At 46.1% G+C, this 21,576-nt stretch overlaps 1 protein-coding gene across 1 annotated transcript in view; it reads left to right on the forward strand.

Moving 5' to 3' along the window:
- Window positions 1-16,136: 16,136 nt before the first annotated feature.
- RBM26 (RNA binding motif protein 26) overlaps window positions 16,137-21,576 on the forward strand; it is a 102,153-nt gene continuing 96,713 nt past the window's right edge. The window contains exon 1 of the mRNA XM_034758282.1: window positions 16,137-16,568. Within this exon, the coding sequence (XP_034614173.1) occupies window positions 16,498-16,568 (71 nt within the window). The 5' untranslated portion in view covers window positions 16,137-16,497. The remainder of the gene's footprint in view (window positions 16,569-21,576) is intronic.

A 21,576-nucleotide genomic window follows, 5' to 3' on the forward strand; every position in this document is an offset into this window, starting at 1 on the left:
GGGGTCTGTTTTGGGACCGGCTCTGTTCAATATCTTCATCAACGACTTAGATATTGGCATAGAAAGTACGCTTATTAAGTTTGCGGATGATACCAAACTGGGAGGGATTGCAACTGCTTTGGAGGACAGGGTCATAATTCAAAATGATCTGGACAAATTGGAGAAATGGTCTGAGTTAAACAGGATGAAGTTTAACAAAGACAAATGCAAAGTGCTCCACTTAGGAAGGAACAATCAGTTTCACACATACAGAATGGGAAGAGACTGTCTAGGAAGGAGTACGGCAGAAAGGGATCTAGGGGTTATAGTGGACCACAAGCTAAATATGAGTCAACAGTGTGATGCTGTTGCCAAAAAAGCAAACATGATCCTGGGATGTATTAACAGGTGTGTTGTGAGCAAGACACGAGAAGTCATTCTTCCGCTCTACCCTGCTCTGGTTAGGCCTCAGCTGGAGTATTGTGTCCAGTTCTGGGCGCCGCATTTTAAAAAAGATGTGGAGAAATTGGAAAGGGTCCAGAGAAGAGCAACAAGAATGATTAAAGGTCTTGAGAACATGACCTATGAAGGAAGGCTGAAAGAATTGGGTTTGTTTAGTTTGGAAAAGAGAAGACTGAGAGGGGACATGATAGCAGTTTTCAGGTATCTAAAAGGGTGTCATAAGGAGGAGGAAGAAAACTTGTTCACCTTAGCCTCTAAGGATAGAACCAAAAGCAATGGGTTTAAACTGCAGCAAGGGAGGTCTAGGTTGGACATTAGGAAAAAGTTCCTAACTGTCAGGGTGGTTAAACACTGGAATAAATTGCCTAGGGAGGTTGTGGAATCTCCATCTCTGGAGATATTTAAGAGTAGGTTAGATAAATGTCTATCAGGGATGGTCTAGTCAGTATTTGGTCCTGCCATGCGGGCAGGGGACTGGACTCGATGACCTCTCGAGGTCCCTTCCAGTCCTAGAATCTATGAATCTATGAATCTATGAAAATAAAACTATCATATGATAAAAGTGAGAATTTTGTATTTGTGCTGTCATCATGCTAGCTGTTCATTAAAAACACCATCAGATTTTATACTTTATGAGGATATTTCCAGTTCTGCAATTTTGTCTCCTCCAACCACCAGTTTTGCCTAAAATATACTTTGCTACAATATGATGGAGGATGACTTCCAGATCTTTTTTTAATACCTTCTCACCACCTTGCCTTTGAAAAACAAGTAAATAAACCCAGCAAGCATTACTGCATCACCAACAATAAACAATGTTTGATCTCCCTCTGCTGGCTCTGAAGCAGCAGTTCACTAAGCAAACACTTTCCAGAGATGTACTGATATCATGAATGGGGCCTGTGCATAAATTAGAAAATAAACGTAAAGGGCCATGTTCATTTCAACTCTATTATAAATAAAGGGAAAAAATAAAAGCAATATCAAATGAAAAGTGATAAAATGGCTTAAAAATTACAAGTTTTGTTGAAGGTTTTTCAAACACCTGAAAGTAAAAAAATGTAACAAAATGGTTCATAAATTAAATTTTAAATATTTTTGTATCAAATCCAATGTAATGATTCTCAATAATTTTGAATAATGAACATAGCACAAGAACTAGAAGTTACCCAATATAATTAATAGGCAGCAGGTTTAAAACAAACAAAAGAAAGTACTTCTTCACACAACACACAGTCAACCTGTGGATTTTTTTGCCAGGGGATGTTATGAAGGCTAAAACTATTACAGGGTTCAAAAAAGAACTAGAAGAGTTCATGGAGGATAGGTCCATCAATGGCTATTAGCTAGGGTGAGCAAGGATACAACACCATGATCTGAGTGTCCCTAGTCTCTGTTCGCTTGAAGCTGGGAGTGGATGACATGGGATGGAACACTCGATAATTACCCTATTTTGTTGATTCCCCCTGAAGCGTCTGGTATTATCCACTGTTGGAAGACAGGATACTGGACTAGATGGACCATTGGTCTGACCCAGTATGGCCATTCTTATCTTCTTATGTAAAATTAATTACAATAATAAAAATATTTAGTACAGAAACTCCCCAAGATAACAACCTCTCAAGACAGCAACAATGTGAGAAAATGACCTTTGAAAATAATGTATTTTAAAAATCTTGGCCTCCTAGGAAATGTATATTTATATCAGTTTCCCAGTCACAAATCTAACATTCTGGAGCAAAGTCACTAAAACATAGTCCAAGAAACAAATGTCCCTTTAACGTGCCCCCTCACTTCTCCCTCCACCACATCCCACTCATAGTTGTTGTCCTTGAGACCCAGAGTTCAGAGATGCTTTCATGTGAGTTCACCTCCCACCCTGGACGGTGGAGAGGAAAAGGCACCTTGCTTGTTCCTTCAGCCACTCACCACTCACTCCAGCCACTCGCTTGCTCTGGCTGCTGCTGTTTGACATGCCACCATTCATTCCACTGCTCTGTTGCTGATGGCCCTGCGCCATCATCTTCTGCAGCCACCTGCCACTGTGACCTCTGAGAATCAGTCTCTTGAGGTTCCACTCAGCTCTCAGTGATTTCAGATCTCAGTAGGGAAACCTCACTGCTAGTGCAGACTGAGCTGTCTCTTCCTCAGAAACACTATCCCACATATGACACTGCACCCCATATTATTCACAGTGATATTATTATATGATTATGATGGAAAGTGTAAAGCAAAATGAGAGGAGCACTCCTCATAAGCAGCAGAATTCTCACTACCCCTGGATGTTCGAAAGCTTGAGGAGGCATTCTGACTCCCAGGACCTGAATGCCTCCCAGTGATACCCTAATGCAGTGCAGCTACACATTACCCCTTACTTGACTGCCTCAAAGTCAAATCTAGCCGTGTATGTATGTACATTCCCATGCTTCTCTTTCTCTGGCTGTACATCTTGGCACCTATGCGGTAAGTCACTTGGCCAGATCCACCTAGCTCAAGTTGTTGGGCTAGATGCAGTTATCACTCACTGGGTAAAATCTGTGGTCTCTATTATGCAGGAGGTCAGACTAGGTGATCCCTTCTGGCCTTAAAAAACTATTAATCTATGAATCCTCAATTGTGGTGCAGTTAAGGGAGGGTAACTGCAGTAAGGGTGATTCGATTCCCCAGTAGTGTTGAACAGAGGGGATTCTGTGCTATTCACCCTTTCTGCTGCTTGAGTAAAAGAAGAAAGGTGCACGGCTGGAGAAATGGGGGTGTGATCAGAATGTCTCTATGCCAGGCTGATCGTAGGCTGCATTTCAGCTCCTGTGAGGCATACTGAAAGGGGCCTTTCTCCTCCTACCCCTCTGTGGGACCCAAGCAAATATGTGTTCCCTGAGCTAGGCCCAGTAAAGGGGCCAGAGTGGGGTAGGAGGGAGGTGAACCACGACCCTGCCCCTATCCCACAGGTAAGGGGCTGGCTTTCAGCACCCCCACTATTAAAAATGTTCCAGCACCACTGCCCATACTCCCCTGTGCAGTCTACCTGTGACACAAGTGACAGCAATTGAGGGAGAGCACTCTCTAGAAGGCTGTTACTCCCCAAACCATCCAGATGAATGTGCCAGGCTGGGGAGTGGGCAAGGCCTGGATTCTGCCTTCCCTCCCTCGTATCCAAAATGCCGTCATACCAGCTGAACTGGTGCAGAGGGAGAAATAATCTTTACAAGGTAGGGGTGGTGCAGATTACGTCCCCCCAGGAGCAAGAGGGACACTCTGAGTTACAGTATGGTCACTGGTCTGCTTCTGGGACATCGCAAACTATATAAAGCCATAATCGCAAACTGTACTCTGTTCATTTATTTCAAAACTACTATTTTACTTTTAAGTGTTGATTTTGTAAGTAATTGTTTAGTTGAAATGTAATATGGAGAAATCAGCAATCTTAAGTGACCACTCAGAAGAGCAACATAAATCACTTAGGTTTCAGATGCAATAGAGATGTCCTACTATAGATGGTGGAGAACTATACTCAATACATTTAGGGATACTTTGGAAGTTTCTCCACACCAGTCAAGATTTTATAGACCTCAGTCATATTCCCTCTAATCTTCTCTTTTCCAAGCTGAAAAGTCCCAGTCCTTTTAATATCCCCTCATCTGTTCCATACCCCTAATCATTTTAGATATCCTTCTCTGTACCTTTCCCATTTCCAATATATCTGATTTCAGTTGGGGTGACCAGAACTGCACGCAGTATTCAAGATGTGGGCATACTATAGATTTATATAGTAAAACTGGAGGAACTTGATTTGCCAGACCAATCAGCAAAGCCAATGATGACAGCCTACATTAAAAGGCTGCAAAACAAGCCTCTGAACTGCATTTACATGCAGAAAGCCTTATAAGACAGTCACTGTCAAAGCCAATTTTAGAAGTACTTAATGAGACTATTAAGAATGCTGAAGACACAACACAGTTTATGCGAACAAACATGTCTGTTGCATCATACTTTCTATTTAAGCAAGAGATACCATACACTACAAGCTAGAGGCCAGTGTTAAGTCCATTGTCACTTGTTAATCCTGAAGTTCAACATTGGTTCCCAACAAGACCAACAAATGCTCGCTATCTTTCTGCAAGAAACTTAGCTGACTGATTAGAAGCATGCAGTGCAACAGTAAAGGACTCAGCAGTTGAAAAAGTGAAGAACTCTCTCATCACATTAAAAAAAATGTGCCTACATGGGCTGTTAAATGCACCGATGCAAATGGGCATCAAGTATTAAGTCACTGTGTACATTATCTTGATGTCAGGGGCAGGCCAGATGATGCATTTCTAGATGTTCAGGTATTAGAAGACATATTGGCTGCATCTGTGAAAACTCACATCACAGAAGAGTTAAATGCTTGTAAACTGGACCCCAAACAGATGGCTGCTTGTGCATTTGATGGAGCTGAAAACTTCTCTAGAAGACATAGTGGAGTACAAGCTTTGCTCAGAGAAAAGTGTAACCCTAATCTCTCCTATACACACCGCAGAAGCCATCTACTCCAACTAGCACTAGTATGAGCTGCAGAATCTTCAAAAGACATTAAAAAAAACATAAATTTAACATCTTTTTACTTTTTTTTCCAGCAAGCGTCTTAAGGGACTGAACATCTTGGAAAAAAATAGAAGATACACTGGGAAGTTCAAATTAGTCCAACCTGGCAAAACCCTCTGGGTTTTTCAGGAGCGATCCCTGATTGTTGTCTTAAAATTACTGCAACCATTATTACTGGCTTTGGAAAGTATCTATCAAGATGGAACGGATCTAAGTAGTGAGGCTGGTGGACTACTTTTTCTACTAAGTTCAGAGAAGACTATCGCCATTCTGTCTCTTGAAACTCTACTGCTGAAATCATTAGGGTCATTAAACAATGCATCTGCTACAATAGTAGTAGATCTTTGTCCAGCAATAGAAACCAACACTTGGATCAATCAGAGAGATATCCATTGAAAACATACTGAAAGAAGCAAAGACTCGGTTCAGAAGTTGACTAATTAAGGCACTTATATTGACTCCTTAAGTGAAGAGGAAAAGAAGTGTTTGTTAAGCCATCTGAAAAAGCAAACATACTTGATTCTTACAAATCTACAACAGTGACTTCTGGATTCTACTCAACCTTTACATAGCTTTTACAGATGACTGTCATAAAACACGGCTACCCTTCTGAAACTTATAAAACACTGACAGTTGAGCAGAGTGAGGGCTGCTATGCGATCAGGATAGACTAGAGAATTTGAACACAGAGTGGAATATCATATGACGAACAAATGAAGATTTGACTTCAACAACTTCATTATCATCACTAGTGGTTCGACCCAATCTTTGTGCTATGTTTCCTGGGATGAAAGACGTAGGGATTAATCTCTTGCTACTCCCCATCACAACAGCTACAGTAGAGCGCTCTTTGTCCTCACTGAACAGAATTTTATGTTCTGAAAAAAGTCACCTTCTGCCTGATCATGAGCATGTCATGAAGGACTGGAAATACCGGAGACGCGAGAAACCACCAAAGATGAAGTCACTGCGTTTGAGAAGTTCATTAACAGAGCTGTGCAAAATTACAAGAAGAAACCAAGAAGGATGTAGCTGTAGTGCTTCACAACAGTTGGCTTGAGTAGCCAATTTCTATCTATGTGATGATTTAAAAACATGAACTAAAACTAATAAAATGGCGGCAAAACATACTAGGGAGCCATACAGCTCACCTTCACCCTCACGGGCTCACCCCTCTGTATATTCACCCCCCCCCCCATTTCTGTTGCTGGAGGGTACCAACAAAACCCATTCCCCGCCAGAGCCAAAGATCAACACTTCCGCCAGCCGCAGGATCTGGGGCTGGTAGGGTGACCAGATGTCCCGATATTATCGGGACAGTCCCGATTTTAGGGGACTTGTCCCGTGTCCCGACCTTACATTGGTTGGGATGTCTGGTCACCCTATATGAGGGGGACCGCGGCAAGCCGGCGCCACCGGCGCCACTCACCTTTCCTCCCTGGGCCCTGGGGCAGCGCGCAGCTGAGCTCCCGGCACAGTGACGCCAGCCCACAGGGCCTGCTGCCCAGCCGGCAGGAGCTGCAGAGCGCAGCCCTGCCCCTGCCCCGAGCACACAGAGAGTTAGCAGGAGGTCTCGCTCTGCTGCGTGCTGGGGCGAGGCTTGTAGACTTTGGCAGCAGGCAGCCCCCCTCCCGTCAACCCGACCCTAGGAAGGGGCCAGAGGGACTGGGAGGGACCTGCCTGCTGGATGCTTCCTGGGAGCCGCTCCAGGTAAGCACTGCTGGGCTCACCTGGCCCCCTGGCAGATCCCTCTGGGGGGGCTCCCCTCAGACCCACTGCCCTGAGCCCCCACCCTGACCCTGTTCCCTCAGCCTCCCCCTCAGTCTTCCCGGTGCCCTCACCCTCAATCCACTGCCCTCAGCCCCCCTGTTCCCTCTGCCTCCCACACAGTCCCGCCCCTCCCCCCGATCTTCTCACCCTGCATGGATGTGGAAATCTGTCCCGGATTCCAGGCTGTCATTAGCCCCTGGGGCAAAAGATCAGCAGAGGTTTCCAAAGGGAAGTTTGCAGCCTTTGCTCAGACCCAAACATTTTCACTTAAAAAAAAAATAAATAAATACCCAAACCCATCCTGACACCCATCTGCTCTGTCCAGATTTGCTGTTATCACTGTTGAGGCCAAAGTGGTTTGAAAAATTAAAAATCCTTGACACCATTGTGATGTTCCCCCTGTGCTGCTCTTTAATCTGATGGACCTGCCGATAATGAATAAAGATGAATGCCCTGGGAGTAATGTGTCAGGCAGACAGTTTGTCAAGTAGGAAAGTGAATGCTGAAGCCCTCACAAAATGCAGAGGCTTTTCTTAACCTGAGAACTGAAAAAGAGCCAGATACCCTGCATGGGTTTGAAAGTGACAAGAGCCTAGCGACTGACCAGAGCAGTGCCAGGTTTGAAGTGATGAGAAGGGTCTGTGTCATGAAGTCTGCATTTCCACTGAGGACTCTTCCATTGTCAGGGTAGCGCTGGCGCAGGTCTGCCACCCCGAACAGCAATGCTGAGAGGTGCCAGTGTAGACCCAACCCACTGCCCTCAGCCCCCACCCTGACCCTGTTCCCTCAGCCTCCCCCGCAGTCCCCCCTGTACCTCCTGCCCCGAACCCACTGCCCTCAGTCCCTGCCCCTGTTCCAACAGCCTCCTCCACAGTCTCCCCTGCTCCCCCCAACCCACTGCCCTCAGCCTTGCCTTACCCCAAATCTCTTCTTCAGCCTCTCCCATCATCCCACCCCCATCACTCCTCCTGCTGTCCAACCCCCTCAACTTCCCCCCATTCCAGTCCTGCTCCCCTCTATCTCATCCCCTCCAGATCCTGTCCCTCTCCCCAACCCACCGATGCTCCCCAGCCCAGCCCCATTGTCTCCCCTGCCCCACCCCACTCTACACAGCTCTCTCTACCCTGTCCCATCCATGCTCCCCTCAGCCCCTACCCTACTCCCCCATCCCAGTCCTGTCCCATCCCCCTCAGCCCCCCCCCGACTCTCCCAGTCCCCCTCAGTTCCTCCACCCTGTTTCCCCTGGTCCATCCCCACACACCCACCGACTTCCTCGACCTCCCGCCCACAATCTCACTGTCTGGACCCACCCCTGTCCCACTCAGGACATGCAGGAAAAAGAAGCAATGGGCTTAAATTGTAGCAAGGGAAATTTAGGTAAGCCATTAGGAAAAACTTCCTAACTGTAAAGGTAGTTAAGCACTGGACAAATTACCTAGAGAGGTTATGGAATAGCAGTCATTGGAGTTTTTTAAGAGGTCAGACAAACACCTGTCAAGGATGGTCTAGTGTTGTTATTATTCAGTCCTGCCTCAGTGCAGGGATTTGACTAGATGACCTGTTGATGTCCCTTCCAGTCCTACATTTCTGTGATTCACACAGAATTGCCTTGTGCCACTGTCTAGTAGTAGTTGCACACAGTTCTCTGACATGCAGGTTTATAAAATTGTAGTTAATATACAGTTTAGAGCATAGCAGTTTTAAAGCTCTGCATGTTCAGACCAACTGAGCTGAAAATTGTGATCTTGTATTCAAAACTATTAAGATGTGGGCTGAAATAAAATCAGCATGAATTGCTCACCAATATCAATGGAATCAGCATTGCGCTGCTATATATTGTAAAACATTACAGTGAAATCTTGCAAGTATTACATAGCACGCCGCCTTGCCCAGGTGGTAACTAAGCATAACATCTTCCTGTTTCAACATTCTTAACTTGTATCCCATAGCTCCTAGAAGTTTTTTTTTTCAAACACTGAATACTGCTAAGTTATGAGTTTTAACGGTTTTTTTTCCTTTTAAATCACAGCACTGAATGTTATTCTAAATTGTTTTCAAAATATTCGTAAACTCCCAGTTTATCCCCCGCTGATGTTCATTGTGAAAAGTATTGCAGGTCTGTCAAGGCTGCTTCCCCACTCTGAACTGTAGGGTACAAATGTGGGCCTGCATGAAAACTTCTAAGCTTAACTACCAGCTTAGATCTGGTCCGCTGCCACCATTCCCAAGTGGATTCCCTTCCCTGGGAAGCCTTGAGAAACTCTTCACCAATTCCCTGGTGAATACAGTTCCAACCCCCTTGGATCTTAAAACAAGGAGAAATTAACCATCCCCCCTCCTTCCTTTCACCAACTCCTGGTGAATACAGATCCAACCCCCTTGGATCTAAAAACAAGGAAAAATCAATCAGGTTCTTAAAAAGAAGGCTTTTAATTAAAGAAAAAGGTAAAAATCATCTCTGTAAAATCAGTATGGAAATTAACCTTACAGGGTAATCAAACTTAAAGAGCTCAGAGGACTCCCCTCTAGTCTCAGGTTCAAAGTACAGCAAACAAAGATAAACACTCTAGTAAAAGGTACATTTACAAGTTGAGAAAACAAAGGAAAACTAACACGCCTTGCCTGGCTATTTACTTACAAGTTTGAAATAGGAGGGACTTGTTTAGAAAGATGTGGAGAACCTGGATTGATGTCTGGTCCCTCTCAGTCCCAAGAGTGAACAACAACCAAAACAAAGAGCACAAACAAAAGCCTTCCCTCCCCCCCACCCCGCCCCCGGCCAGATTTGAAAGTATCTTGTCCCCTTACTGGTCCTTTGGGTCAGGTGTCAGCCAGGTTACCCGAGCTTCTTAACCCTTTACAGGTAAAAGGATTTTGGAGTCTCTGGCCAGGAGGGATTTTATGGCACTGTACACAGGAGAGCTGTTACCCTTCCCTTTATAGTTATGACAAGGTCTAATAATAATATTTGGCACTTTTGTAATTCACTGTCCAACATGTGTTTTGTGCCCTCCTCTGGTGGATTTTTAGAGGGTAACTGTATAGCTACCAGCTAAGGGAATTATATCTTGAACTCAAGTAGTAGAAGCTCATGCTTTTAAGTCTGGATGGCTCGGGTTCAATCTTTGGTGACTAGCTATGATGGAGGTTGCTACACTTATAATCCCTTTAATCAGAGGTTCTGAATATGCTTTGTTGTAGGCAGAGCTAGCCTATAGTTAAGCAACCGAAAATTTAGAATGGGAAGTGTTGAAATGTTGGGAAGCCTTATAATTTTGCCAGTCTGGAATGAACATCCCATCTGAGGAATGGGGGCAGGGATAGAGGAGAGTGAGGCCTGGTCTACACTACGAGTTTAGGTCGAATTTAGCAGCGTTAACTCGAATTAAGCCTGGACATGTTCACACGGCTAAGTCCCTTTTTTCGACTTAAAGGGCCCTTTAAACCGGTTTCTTTACTCCACCTCCGACGAGGGGATTAGCAATAAAATCGGCCTTTGCGGGTCGGAATTGGGGTAGTGTGGACGCAATTCGACGTTATTGGCCTCCGGGAGCTATCCCACAGTGCTTCATTGTGACCGCTCTGGACAGCACTCTCAACTCAGATACAATGACCAGGTAGCCAGGAAAAGCCCCTCGAACATTTGAATTTCATTTCCTGTGCTCAGTAGCGTGGAGAGCACAGGTGACCACGCAGACCTCATCAGCACAGGTAACCGTGATGGAGTCCCAGGATCGCAAAAGAGCTCCATCATGGACCGAATGGGAGGTACGGGATCTGCTCGCCATATGGGGAGATGAATCAGTGCTAGCTGAACTCTGTAGCAGTAAACGAAATGGCAAAATATTAGAAAAGGTCTCCAAGGCCATGAAGGACAGAGGCCATAACAGGGACGCACGGCAGTGCTGCGTGAAAATTAAGGAGCTAAGGCAAGCCTACCACAAAGCCAGAGAGGCAAAAGGAAGGCCCAGTGCAGAGCCGCAAACATGCCGCTTCTACATGGAGCTGCATGCCATGCTAGCGGGTGCAGCCACCACTATCCCAACCGTGTGCTTTGACTCCTTCAATGGAGAAACACACAGGGAAGTGGGTTCGGGGTACGAGGAAGATGGGGATGAAGATAATGTAGATAGCTCACAGCAGCACGGAAGCGGAGAAACCTGTTTCCCCAACAGCCAGGATATGTTTATCACCCTGGACCTGGAACCAGTAACCCCCGAACTCACCCAAGGCATGCTCCAGACCCTGAGGGCACACAGGGGACCTCTGGTGAGTGTACCTTTGTAAATATTATACATGGTTTAAAAGCAAGCGTGTTTAATGATTAATGATTAATGATTAATTTGCCCTGGCAATCGCGGCCAGTACAGCTACTGGAAAAGTCTGTTAACGTGTATGGGGATGGAGCAGAAATCCTCCAGGGACATCTCCAGAAAGCTCTCCATCATGTACTCCCAAAGCCGTTGCAAAAGGTTTCTGGGGAGGGCTGCCTTATCCCGTCTGCCATGGTAGGACACTTTACCACGCCAGGCCAGTAGCACGTAGTCTGGAATCATTGCATAATAAAGCATGGCAGCGTATGGTCCCGGTGTTTGCTGACATGCAGACAACATCCATTCCTTATCGCTCTTTGTTATCCTCAGGAGAGTGATATCATTCACGGTCACCCGGTTGAAATGGGGCGATTTTATTAAGGGGACATTCAGAGGTGCCCGTTCCTGCTCTGCTGAACAGAAATGTTCCCCGCTGTTAGCCATGCGGTGGGGAGGAGGGGTGAAGTGATCATCCCCGAGAATTGGGTGTGTGTGGGGGGGAGGGGGGTTAGTTGGGTTTGTGCTGCATATTAACCCGGAAACCGCAGCCCCTCCTTTTACATTGCAAACCCATTTTAAATGGCCATCCCAACGGGTGCTTGGTATGGGGAATGAGGGCGCTACTGTTAGAAACCATTCCCACATGTAAGAAGGTTAAAAAAGCCAAAAGACTGTGGCTTACCATGGCTGCCTGCAAGCCAAAATCTGTTGCCTGGCACTGCGTGAGTGATCTCTCACACCAAACCGGCAGGCCCTCAATATAAGAGGAAAAATGCGACCTTGTAACGAAAGCACATGTGCTGTGTAATGTGAACAGCAAAATTTAACGTGAAAGAGTGTACCCATTGTTCTCTAAAATGTCTTTTTTAACCACCTCTCCCTTCTCCTCCACCAGTTGCAAATGTTTCTCCTTCACAGAGGCTAGTGAAGATTAGAAGGAGAAAACGGCGGACTCGGGATGATATGTTCTTGGAGCTCCAGATGTCCTCCCACGCTGACAGAGCACAGCAGAATGCGTGGAGGCAGTCAATGTCAGACTACAGAAAAGCACAATGTGAACGAGAGGAGAGGTGGCGGGCTGAATCGCGGGCTGAACAGAGCAAGTGGCGGGCTGAAGAGGATAGGTGGTGTCAGCTTGCAGACAGAAGGCAAAAGTCGATGCTCCGGCTGCTGAAGCATCAAACTGATATGCTCCAGCGTATGGTTGAGCTGCAGGAAAGGCAGCAGGAGCAGAGACTGCCGCTACAGCCCCTGTGTAACCAACAGCCCTCCTCCCCAAGTTCCATAGCCTCCTCACCCAGACGCCCAAGAACACGGTGGGGGGCCTCCGGCCACCCAGTCACTCCACCCCAGATGATTGCCTGAGCATCAGAAGGCTGGCCTTCAATAAGAGTTAAAGTTTTAAACTGCAGTGTGTCCTTTTCCTTCCCTCCTCCCACACCCATCATGGGCTACCTTGGCAATTATCCCCCTAGTTGTGAGATGAATTAATAAAGAATGCATGAATGTGAAGTAACAATGAATTTATTGCCTCTGCAAGCGGTGCTCGAGGGGGGGAGAGGAGGGGGGAGTGGTTGGTTTACAGGGAAGTAGAATGAACCGGGTGGCGGGGGGCGGAGGGTTCATCAAGGAGAAACAAACAGAAGTTTCACACCGTAGCCTGGCCAGTCACAAAACTCGTTTTCAAAGCTTCTCTGATGTGCACCGCGCCTGGCTGTGCTCTTCTAACCACCCTGGTGTCTGGCTGCGCGTAATCAGCGGCCAGGCTATTTGCCTCAACCTCCCACCCCGCCATAAATGTCTCCCCCTTACTCTCACAGATATTGTGGAGAGCACAGCAAGCAGCAATAACAATGGGGATATTCTTTTCGCTGAGGTCTGAGCGAGTCAGTAAGCTGCGCCAGCGCGCTTTTAAACGTCCAAATGCACATTCCACCACCATTCGGCACTTGCTCAGCCTGTAGTTGAACAGGTCCTGACTACTCCAAATTGATTCCCGACTGACCGGTAGCTGTCTGGCGTTGCAAGCTTCCACAGGGCTATCGCCACTCTCTTCTCAACTGTGAGGGCTGCTCTGATCCTGGTATTCTGGCGCTTCAGGCCAGGGGAAAGCAAGTCACAAAGTTCCATGAAAGTGCCCTTGCGCATGCGAAAGTTTCGCAGCTACTGGGAATCGTCCCACACCTGCAACACGATGCAGTCCCACCAGTCTGTGCTTGTTTCCCGGGCCCAGAATCGGCGTTCCACGGCATGAACCTGCCCCAGTAACACCATGATTTGCACATTGCTGGGGCCTGTGCCTTGTGAGAGGTCTTTGTCCATGTTAATTTCCTCATCACTCTCGTCGCCGCGCTGCAATCGCCTCCTCGTCTGGTCCTGGTTTGCTTTGGCATGTCCTGGCTCTGCATATATTCCAGGACAATGCGCGTGGTGTTCATAGTGCTCATAATTGCCGCGGTGATCTGAGCGGGCTCCATGATCCCAGTGCTATGGCGTCTGGTCTGAAAAAAGACATGAAACTAGTATCTGACGGACGGAAGGAGGGAGGGAGGGGCAAGTGATGACATGGCGAACAGGTACAGGGAATTAAAATCAACAAAGGTGGCTGTGCATCAGGGAGAAACACATACAACTGTCACACAGAATGGCCCCCCCAAAGATTGAACTCAAAACCCTGAGTTTAGCAGGCCGCTGATTTCCTAGAGGGAGGGGGAAGCAAATGAATACAGAACAAATCTATTTTTTACATCTTAAGCTGGCAGCCAACAGTGCAGCATGACTGATAGCCCTCGGCATCTTCTGGGTGCTTGGTAGAAAATACTGGGCGCTTGGCAGAAAATAGTGTACTAAGACTGATCGCCATCATCGTCAAGATGGTTCGATAGGACTGAGCATGTCTGCCCAGGTGTCCATGATTGAACTGCAATATGACGACGATGGATATCAGTCTTAATACACCATCTACTGCCAAAAGGCAAGGGGCTGCTGCTGTGTAGCAATGCAGCCCCACGTCTGCCAGCACCCAGATCGCCGATGAAGGCTACCAGTCATACTGCACCGTCTTCTGCCAAAAGGCAATTAGTTAGCTGCTGCTGTGTAGCAATGCAGTACCACGTCTGCCGGCACCCAGAGGACATATGGTGACGGTGAGCTGAGCTGAGCGGGCTCCATGGTTGGTGTGGTATGTTGTCTGCACAGGTAACCCAGTTAAAAAGGCGTGAATCGATTGTCTGCCGTTGCTCTGACGGAGGGGGAGGGGCCTGACAACATGTACCCAGAACCCCCCGCGACATGTTTTGCATCATTCAGTCATTGGGATCTCAACCCAGAATTCCAATGGGCGGCGGAGACTGCAGGAACTGTGGGATAGCTACCCACAGTGCAACGCTCCGGAAGTCGACGCTAGCCTCGGTACTGTGGACGCGGTCCGCCGACTTAATGCACTTAGAGCATTTTATGTGGGGACACACACAATCAGCTGTATACAACCGATTTCTATAAAACCGACTTCCATAAATTCGACCTAATTTCGTAGTGTAGACATACCCTGAGACAGGACCAGGAAACTGGGATAAGGAATCCAGAGTGGTAGTGGGGGGCAGTTGAAATCAGATGAGGAGCTGGGGTGGGTTAGACAGCAATAGGATAGACACAGACTGGAGGGGATGGGGAAGAAGGGTCTTTGACTACTAGAGACCACTCCATTCAGGAGCCTGGAATAGACCCAGGATTCCTGAGTTTCACAGTTCCTCTTCTGTCAGCAGATATCTGTGAAACCCAATGGCAAAAAAAGTGGAGCATCCCCCTATAGAGCTGATCTATCACATATAGGATGACAACCTACTGCGTCTGCCATCACTTACTCCATTAGCTCAAGTGGCAGAAGTCTGTGCAGTGGATCTAAACGTTCATCGGCAGGGTTGGAGCCATGCGAGTTTCACGATGATTCCACATGACAGAATTTCTGGGGCAGTTCAGTTTTGATTTTTACAAAAAAACCTGGGAAAATGCATACAGAAGTAGGGTGACCAGATGCTTAAATAGGGGAATCTCAAGCAGGAGTAGAGAAGTTATTTTATCTCTGTATTTGGCACTGGTGCAACCACTGCTGGAATACTGTGTCCAGTTCTGGGGTGCACAATTTAAGAAGGATATTGATAAATTGGAGAGTGTTCAGAGAAGAGTCACAAGACTGATTAAAGGATTATAAAACATGCCTTATAATGATCGAATCAAGGACCTCAATCTATTTAGCTTAACAAAAAGAAGATTAAGAAGTGACTTGGTTATAAACTGTAAGTATCTACATGGGGAACAAATAGTTAATAATGGGCACTTCAGTCTACCAGAGAAAGGTAGAGCATGAGCCAACGGTTGGAAGTTGCAGCTAGACAAATTCAGACTGGATAGAAGGCATACCTGTTCAATGGTGAGAGTAATTAATGATTAAGAATATACTAAGGGTCATGGTGTTTTTCTAAAAGCTTTTTCTATAAGCTATCCTCTAGGAATTAGTTTGGGAAAGTTCTATGTCTGTGCTATGCAGGCAGTGAGACCAGGTGATCACCGGCTCCCTTCTGGCTTTATAATCTCAGAACTAGATATAGCAATTCACATGCCAAATTCTCATTGAATTCAATAGGTGTCCTTGCCCTGTGGCTTGTGGTGCAGGCTGCGGCAGGGGCCGTACAACCCCTCTCACAGTTTCCTAGGGCTGCCCCCCCCGCCATGGCTCTGTGCACCTGTGTCTGTCATTGTCGTCCTCGCCCCTCCCCACACCCCGCTCGCCCAACGTGTCCTGATCTTTCACTCTTGCGATCTGGGCACCCTCGGGGCTGGGCAGCTAGACCCCAGCCGCAGCGCGTGACACCAATGAAATTCAACCGCCCCTGCCGTTCTCCCCCTGAGTGGCCCGCGAACCGCCACACGCCGGCTCCCGCTCGGATCCCTCACTCTCGCCCCGCCCCTCTGCAATCCCAGCGCCCTCTCTTTCCTCGCGAGGTTTTTATATTCTCGCGACATTTCAGGGCCGCCATCTTACCTGTTCGTGTTGCGGCTACGGGGGAGGGGCAGGGGCCGCGCGTTTGGGAGCCACGATCCGTCCGTGGGTACTTCGTTTGCCCGGGATTTTCCCCGCGTGGTCGGGATCTTCGGGGCTTTTGCGCCGGGCTCCCCGGGGCGGCTGCGGCGAGAGCGGGGGCCCGCAGAGCGCGGCCCGCCGGGTTCCGAGCCCTCCGCGGCGTCGGGCCCCTGTCCCGTCCCCGGGGATCTAGACAGAGCCGGGCAGGCAGTTCGGGCGAGGGGCGCGGAGGAGCCGGGACCCGGCCTGCGGGCGGGGCGAAACCGCCGCTGCTGCTGCCAGGGAGGCGGGGGGCCCGGGCCGCTCTGGATGGTGGCGAAAATGATCATAGAAAACTTCGAGGCGCTGAAATCCTGGCTCAGTAAAACCTTGGAGCCCATGTGAGTAACCGGGGTAACCCCTCCCCCGGGACACCGCCCCCCCCATAGAGCCCGTGTGAGTAACCGGGGTAATCCTCTTCCCCCCCTCTCCCCGGGACACCGCTCTCTCTAGAGCCTGTGTGAGTAACTGGGGTAACCCCCTGGGATAATACCCTTCCTTTCTCCTCAGAGCCTGTGAGAGTAACCAGGGTGACATCCTCTCTATAACAGTCCATGGGGGTAACTGGGTAAACCCTGCAGCACTCCGCATCCCTCCCATATAGAGCCTGTGGGAATTACTGGGATAAACTTTCTAAAACACCCCCCTCCCCCCCCCCCCCGCTGAGCCTCTGTGCTTTGACAAATGCTCATCGGGTTTTAAGGGCTCTAAGTATAAGAGATGTGGGTTGAAAGCTCTTAGATGGAGGATAATTCTTTAGCAGGACATGTAGTTGTGTACTACAGGCAGCAACTTAAGTGTAGAAAATAATTAGAAATGTATCACCAGAGTTAAGATTTGTTATTTTTATTTTTGAGTTGTTTTTCAGGAAGCTTAATTTTTAATTTAGGATTGGTTAAAAATTAGCTTTGAGTTATTTTGTGTGTGAACATTTCTAAAAAAAGGGGCAAAAGGCTTTGCTGGAGAAATGGTGCATAATTATAGTATGAGGTACTGCATTATATTTCTTATATGCACATAGAGGGAATTGCTGGAAGTCCTCTGAGGACTAGTGGCACTCAAGTGGGGCTACTCTATGTCCACAACACACATGTAATCGTAGTAGCAGCTGCTGAATTGTGCTACCTCAAGCTTTAGCCTGTGCTTCTTGACAAACCATCCAACTGGAACTGAAATTACCACCACATGGTAATTAAGAGGTTATGTGTATGGAAAGAACTCAAGTTAAAGGCAATCAAGTTATAATTCAAGTTAATTTTGCGATGAAGACACACTCTTAGATAGACCTACAGGACTATCTAGTTATGCCAAAACTGTGGAGCTGCCAATTCAGATGGTGCAAACGAGTTTTAGAGTCATCCTAGCCGCCAAAAAAAAAAACAAAAAAAAAAAACCACCCATCCCTCATAGCCCTGGGCTGTGTTGTAGGCAATATGAAGGTGGAACTCTTAGGACATGTCTACACTACAGACTTATGTCAGTATAACTAAGCTGCTCAGGGGTGTGAAAAATCCACACCCACTTCTCCCGTCAACATAGCTACCACTTCTCATGGTGGTGGATCAACTACGCTTACAGGAGAAGCTCTCCATCAGGGTAGCACATCTTCACTTAAACACTGCCCGTACAAGTGAAAGTGACCCAATAAAAGAAATATTTTTATTAAAGCTAATGCTAAAATCATATAATACACAGGTTGAGAAAAGAGTGTCTGTGCATCTGGATATAGTGCTTGGATTATCCACAAATACAAAGGACTTCCAGCAATTCCCTCTGTGTGCCCAGAAAGGACAGAAGTTCTCCCACAATTCCCTGGGGAAGAATTCATAGTGCCTCTCAGCTTATTGCAGTGCAAAGAATGTACCATGGAATATCCTCCTAGAAGTCTTAGTGTCACACATGAATGAGTGTAGTGCCAGTGTGTACACAGCAGCTCCAGTGTTGTTTCCCCGGTGTGGCTGCTCTCACTCAAACTGGACTAATGAGGGGATTAACTTGGACATAGATAAATGGAGCTAACTATAGTGCAAACATACCCTGTGGTTAATGCAGCCTGTCTCCACCTGCTTATGAACTACAGCACCTCCTGGTCTTTGTAATGGAAATACTGTGTCCCCGTCCCTGGCATATCTCCTACACAGGGCTTGCTTGCAAAGGGGCCTTCAGAAGACAACCTTAGGTCAGACATTTGCAGTTCCTGTGGTTGGAGAGTCTCCTCCCTGGCCATATCTCTGGCTTTTAAAGCCCCTTTGTGCCACTCCAACCTATTCATTTTTTGTAAAGGGGCTGAAGTATAGGCGAGGATATCATCATTAGTGTTTAACATCCACTAGAACCAAGTTCTGGTTTAGCAAAGGTCTAAGCAATTTTTATAGCATAAATATGCCGTGTTTTAATTACCTTCTTGTAAATCAAAATTAATTGAAATCTTCTGTTGGCGCATTGACTTTCCTCCGTACATGGTTTAAGACTCCCAGATATTTAATTTTTTTTTCTTTTGGTTTTGGATCTTTGTGCATGCTTACTTGGGTTGCTAGTTCAGATTTATAGAAAAAGTTTACTGTTCAAAATGTGAATTAAAGTAGAGTTTATATGCCATAAGGGCATCGCCTCATAAAAATGGAAAGTGTTCCTTTCACTGTGCTATGGGATTATGATATTGTAACTACTTACTACAAAGAGAATAAAAAACAAATTGTTTAAACACCATTCCTAACTAATATATAATACTTTTATTTACAACATTTCATGGCAAAGAATCTGTCAAAGCGCTCTGACCATTCATTATTAGTTTCTAAAGTCTTTCCTTATTTCCATTATTTTACTGTCATCCAATTCTATTTTGCTAGCTTTTCTCAATTAACTGTACTCAAATTCTTGCTCAGTCCCAACTCTTTTGTAAATTTGTAAATTAGGTGAGTGCTGTGGTCTGCCCCACTCTGTTGCTTAATAGAATTAGCAAGCCAACTGTTTAATGACCGTTAAGGTTGTGGCAGAATACCACCCAAAACATTAAAAGATTGGACAATCTTAAATTGAAAGACTTGTGCATCCTTTCTACCTTTGTATTACTACTATGCTAATAATTAACATTATCATCTAACTCTAAAATGCCTCGAAGCTTTCGTTTCAATCTCTGATAGATACCGAAAAGCGGTATGTACCCCAACTTCATCAAACTTGCATTGTAACACAGGGGTCGGCAACCTTTCAGAAGTGGTGTGCCAAGTCTTCATTTGTTCACTCTAATTTAAGGTTTCGCATGCCGTAATACATTTTAACGTTTTTAGAAGGTCTCTTTCTATAAGTCTATAATATATAACTAAACTATTGTTGTATGTAAAGTAAATAAGGTTTTTAAAATGTTTAAGAAGCTTCATTTAAAATTAAATTAAAATGCAGAGCCCCCCGTACCGGTGGCCAGGACCCAGGCGGGCAGTGTGAGTGCCACTGAAAATCAGCATTCATGCATGCCTACCCCTGTTCTAATGTAAACAGTGAATTTATATCAATACTCGCAACAGATCAGCACATGTGACTGTCTCAAGGCTTGTCTATACTTGCCTCTGTAGTGCTTCAGTGTAGGTAATCCACCAGATTATCTACACTGGCGGTAGCCAGATCGGCAGAGGAGTTTGTCTGTTGACCTAATGCTGGCACGGGGCCTTAGGTTGTCTTAACTATATTGCTCAAGTTGTGGATTTTTCACACTGCTGAGTGACGTAGCACTTTTTAGTGTAGACCAGGCCTCATACCCTGTAACGTTGGAAAATTACTCTACATTAACGCTGGACTTTACTGGAGTGTGTCATGCTGCAGTCTTAACTTCCATTAAACATAGTTTTTGTTTGTTAATTTCCCGGTTTTATATACCTCTTTTGTGCACCTCAGTGGACAGCTCTCTAGAATCAGGAAAAAGGGAGCTGTACCTACTTGGGAATCAGGGAGAAACTGCTGAAGCTACTGCTCGTTTCCCCTCCTAAAGAGTGAGAGTGGCTGTGAAGTGATTTAATAAATTCTTTGTTTATAACACTTCATTTCCATTTAAAAGTTTACTGAAAGTGAGCACAACAAGAACAGCCCTGCACTTGAGCATTGACAACATAACTTGTCAATTGGAGGGAACCTTTGTGAAGGAATCTATCATTGCTCTTATCCCAAAACACACTCATGGATATCTGGAAATTGGATACAACTAAGAGTGGTTGCAGCAGCAGGTTGGGTGGTCCTGCATTACACCAGCAGGTCTACCAATATGCCACCGCCCCCACACTTTTCCAGTATGATGCATACCTCTCTTACATTCCAAGATACCAATGTGGGACATCTGCAGGTGTCATCTTGGCTGAAACTGGGGTTTGAAACCATGATCGCCAAAGATAAAAGCATGCATCTTTACAGTGTGTTAGAGCCAGACTCTTAAGCTGAGAGCCACCACAGGAGTCTCATCCTCTGTGGACTGGGCACAGAGTGGTATGCATAACACATACTCTGATAAGTGAGCCACTTTGTAGACCAGCCACTGTGGGAAGATTGACACACGTTTCTAGTGTGTTACACAAATATTTAGCATTTAGCAGTAGAATATTGCTGATCAGGAACCCCAGATTGTATCATTGGCTCTGGGAAAGTGTAGGACTTACAGTGGTTATAGAGGTAGGTTAACTGAAACTGCTTTAGTGACTTTGAAAGAAAATCTGGTGCATTGGGATAAGATTGGCTTTTTCATGTGAGAGACCTGGGTTCTTATGTAACCTCTTTGATGCGGTATGAATCAGCATTCATGTCACGCTCCCCATCAGTTCCTGGCCTGGGTCAAGGAAACTAATGATCCATCCAGCAGACCAATCCTGATCACGGGCCACCTTGAGGCACGTTGCGCCTACGCTAAGAAGACTAATTTAAAAAATAATGGGGACTGTTCAGGAGCTGTTCCTTTTTTTTTCCTGAGTTGAGGTTCTTGACCATAGTCAATAATAAAGAGAGTGAATTGCATTGGAATGTTTAAAAAATTACCTCTATAGTACAGGGGTATTTGGTGAAGGAATCCATCGGTCTCTTCCCCTACTTTCCTAAGTGAATGACAGTGTTCGTGCTGTGTTGACAAAAGAAAATTAGGTTCAGTTTGGCAGATGTTTTCCATGGTGGCTAAAAAGCTTAATATTTTGTAAACAAACATTACTTATGTATAACTAATTCTAGGAGTTGGCACAAGGAGCAACAGTGTGGCCTGGTGGTCAGGTCCCAGAATGTTAGATTTCTTGCAGAAGGTACAAGAAAAGTGAGATAATCCAGTGAAAAATTGCCCCAAGAGGTGGCTTTCAAAGTCCTATTATTCTTGCTGTATCA

This window comes from Trachemys scripta, chromosome 1 (genome assembly GCF_013100865.1).
Source record: "Trachemys scripta elegans isolate TJP31775 chromosome 1, CAS_Tse_1.0, whole genome shotgun sequence".
NCBI lineage: Eukaryota > Metazoa > Chordata > Testudines > Emydidae > Trachemys > Trachemys scripta.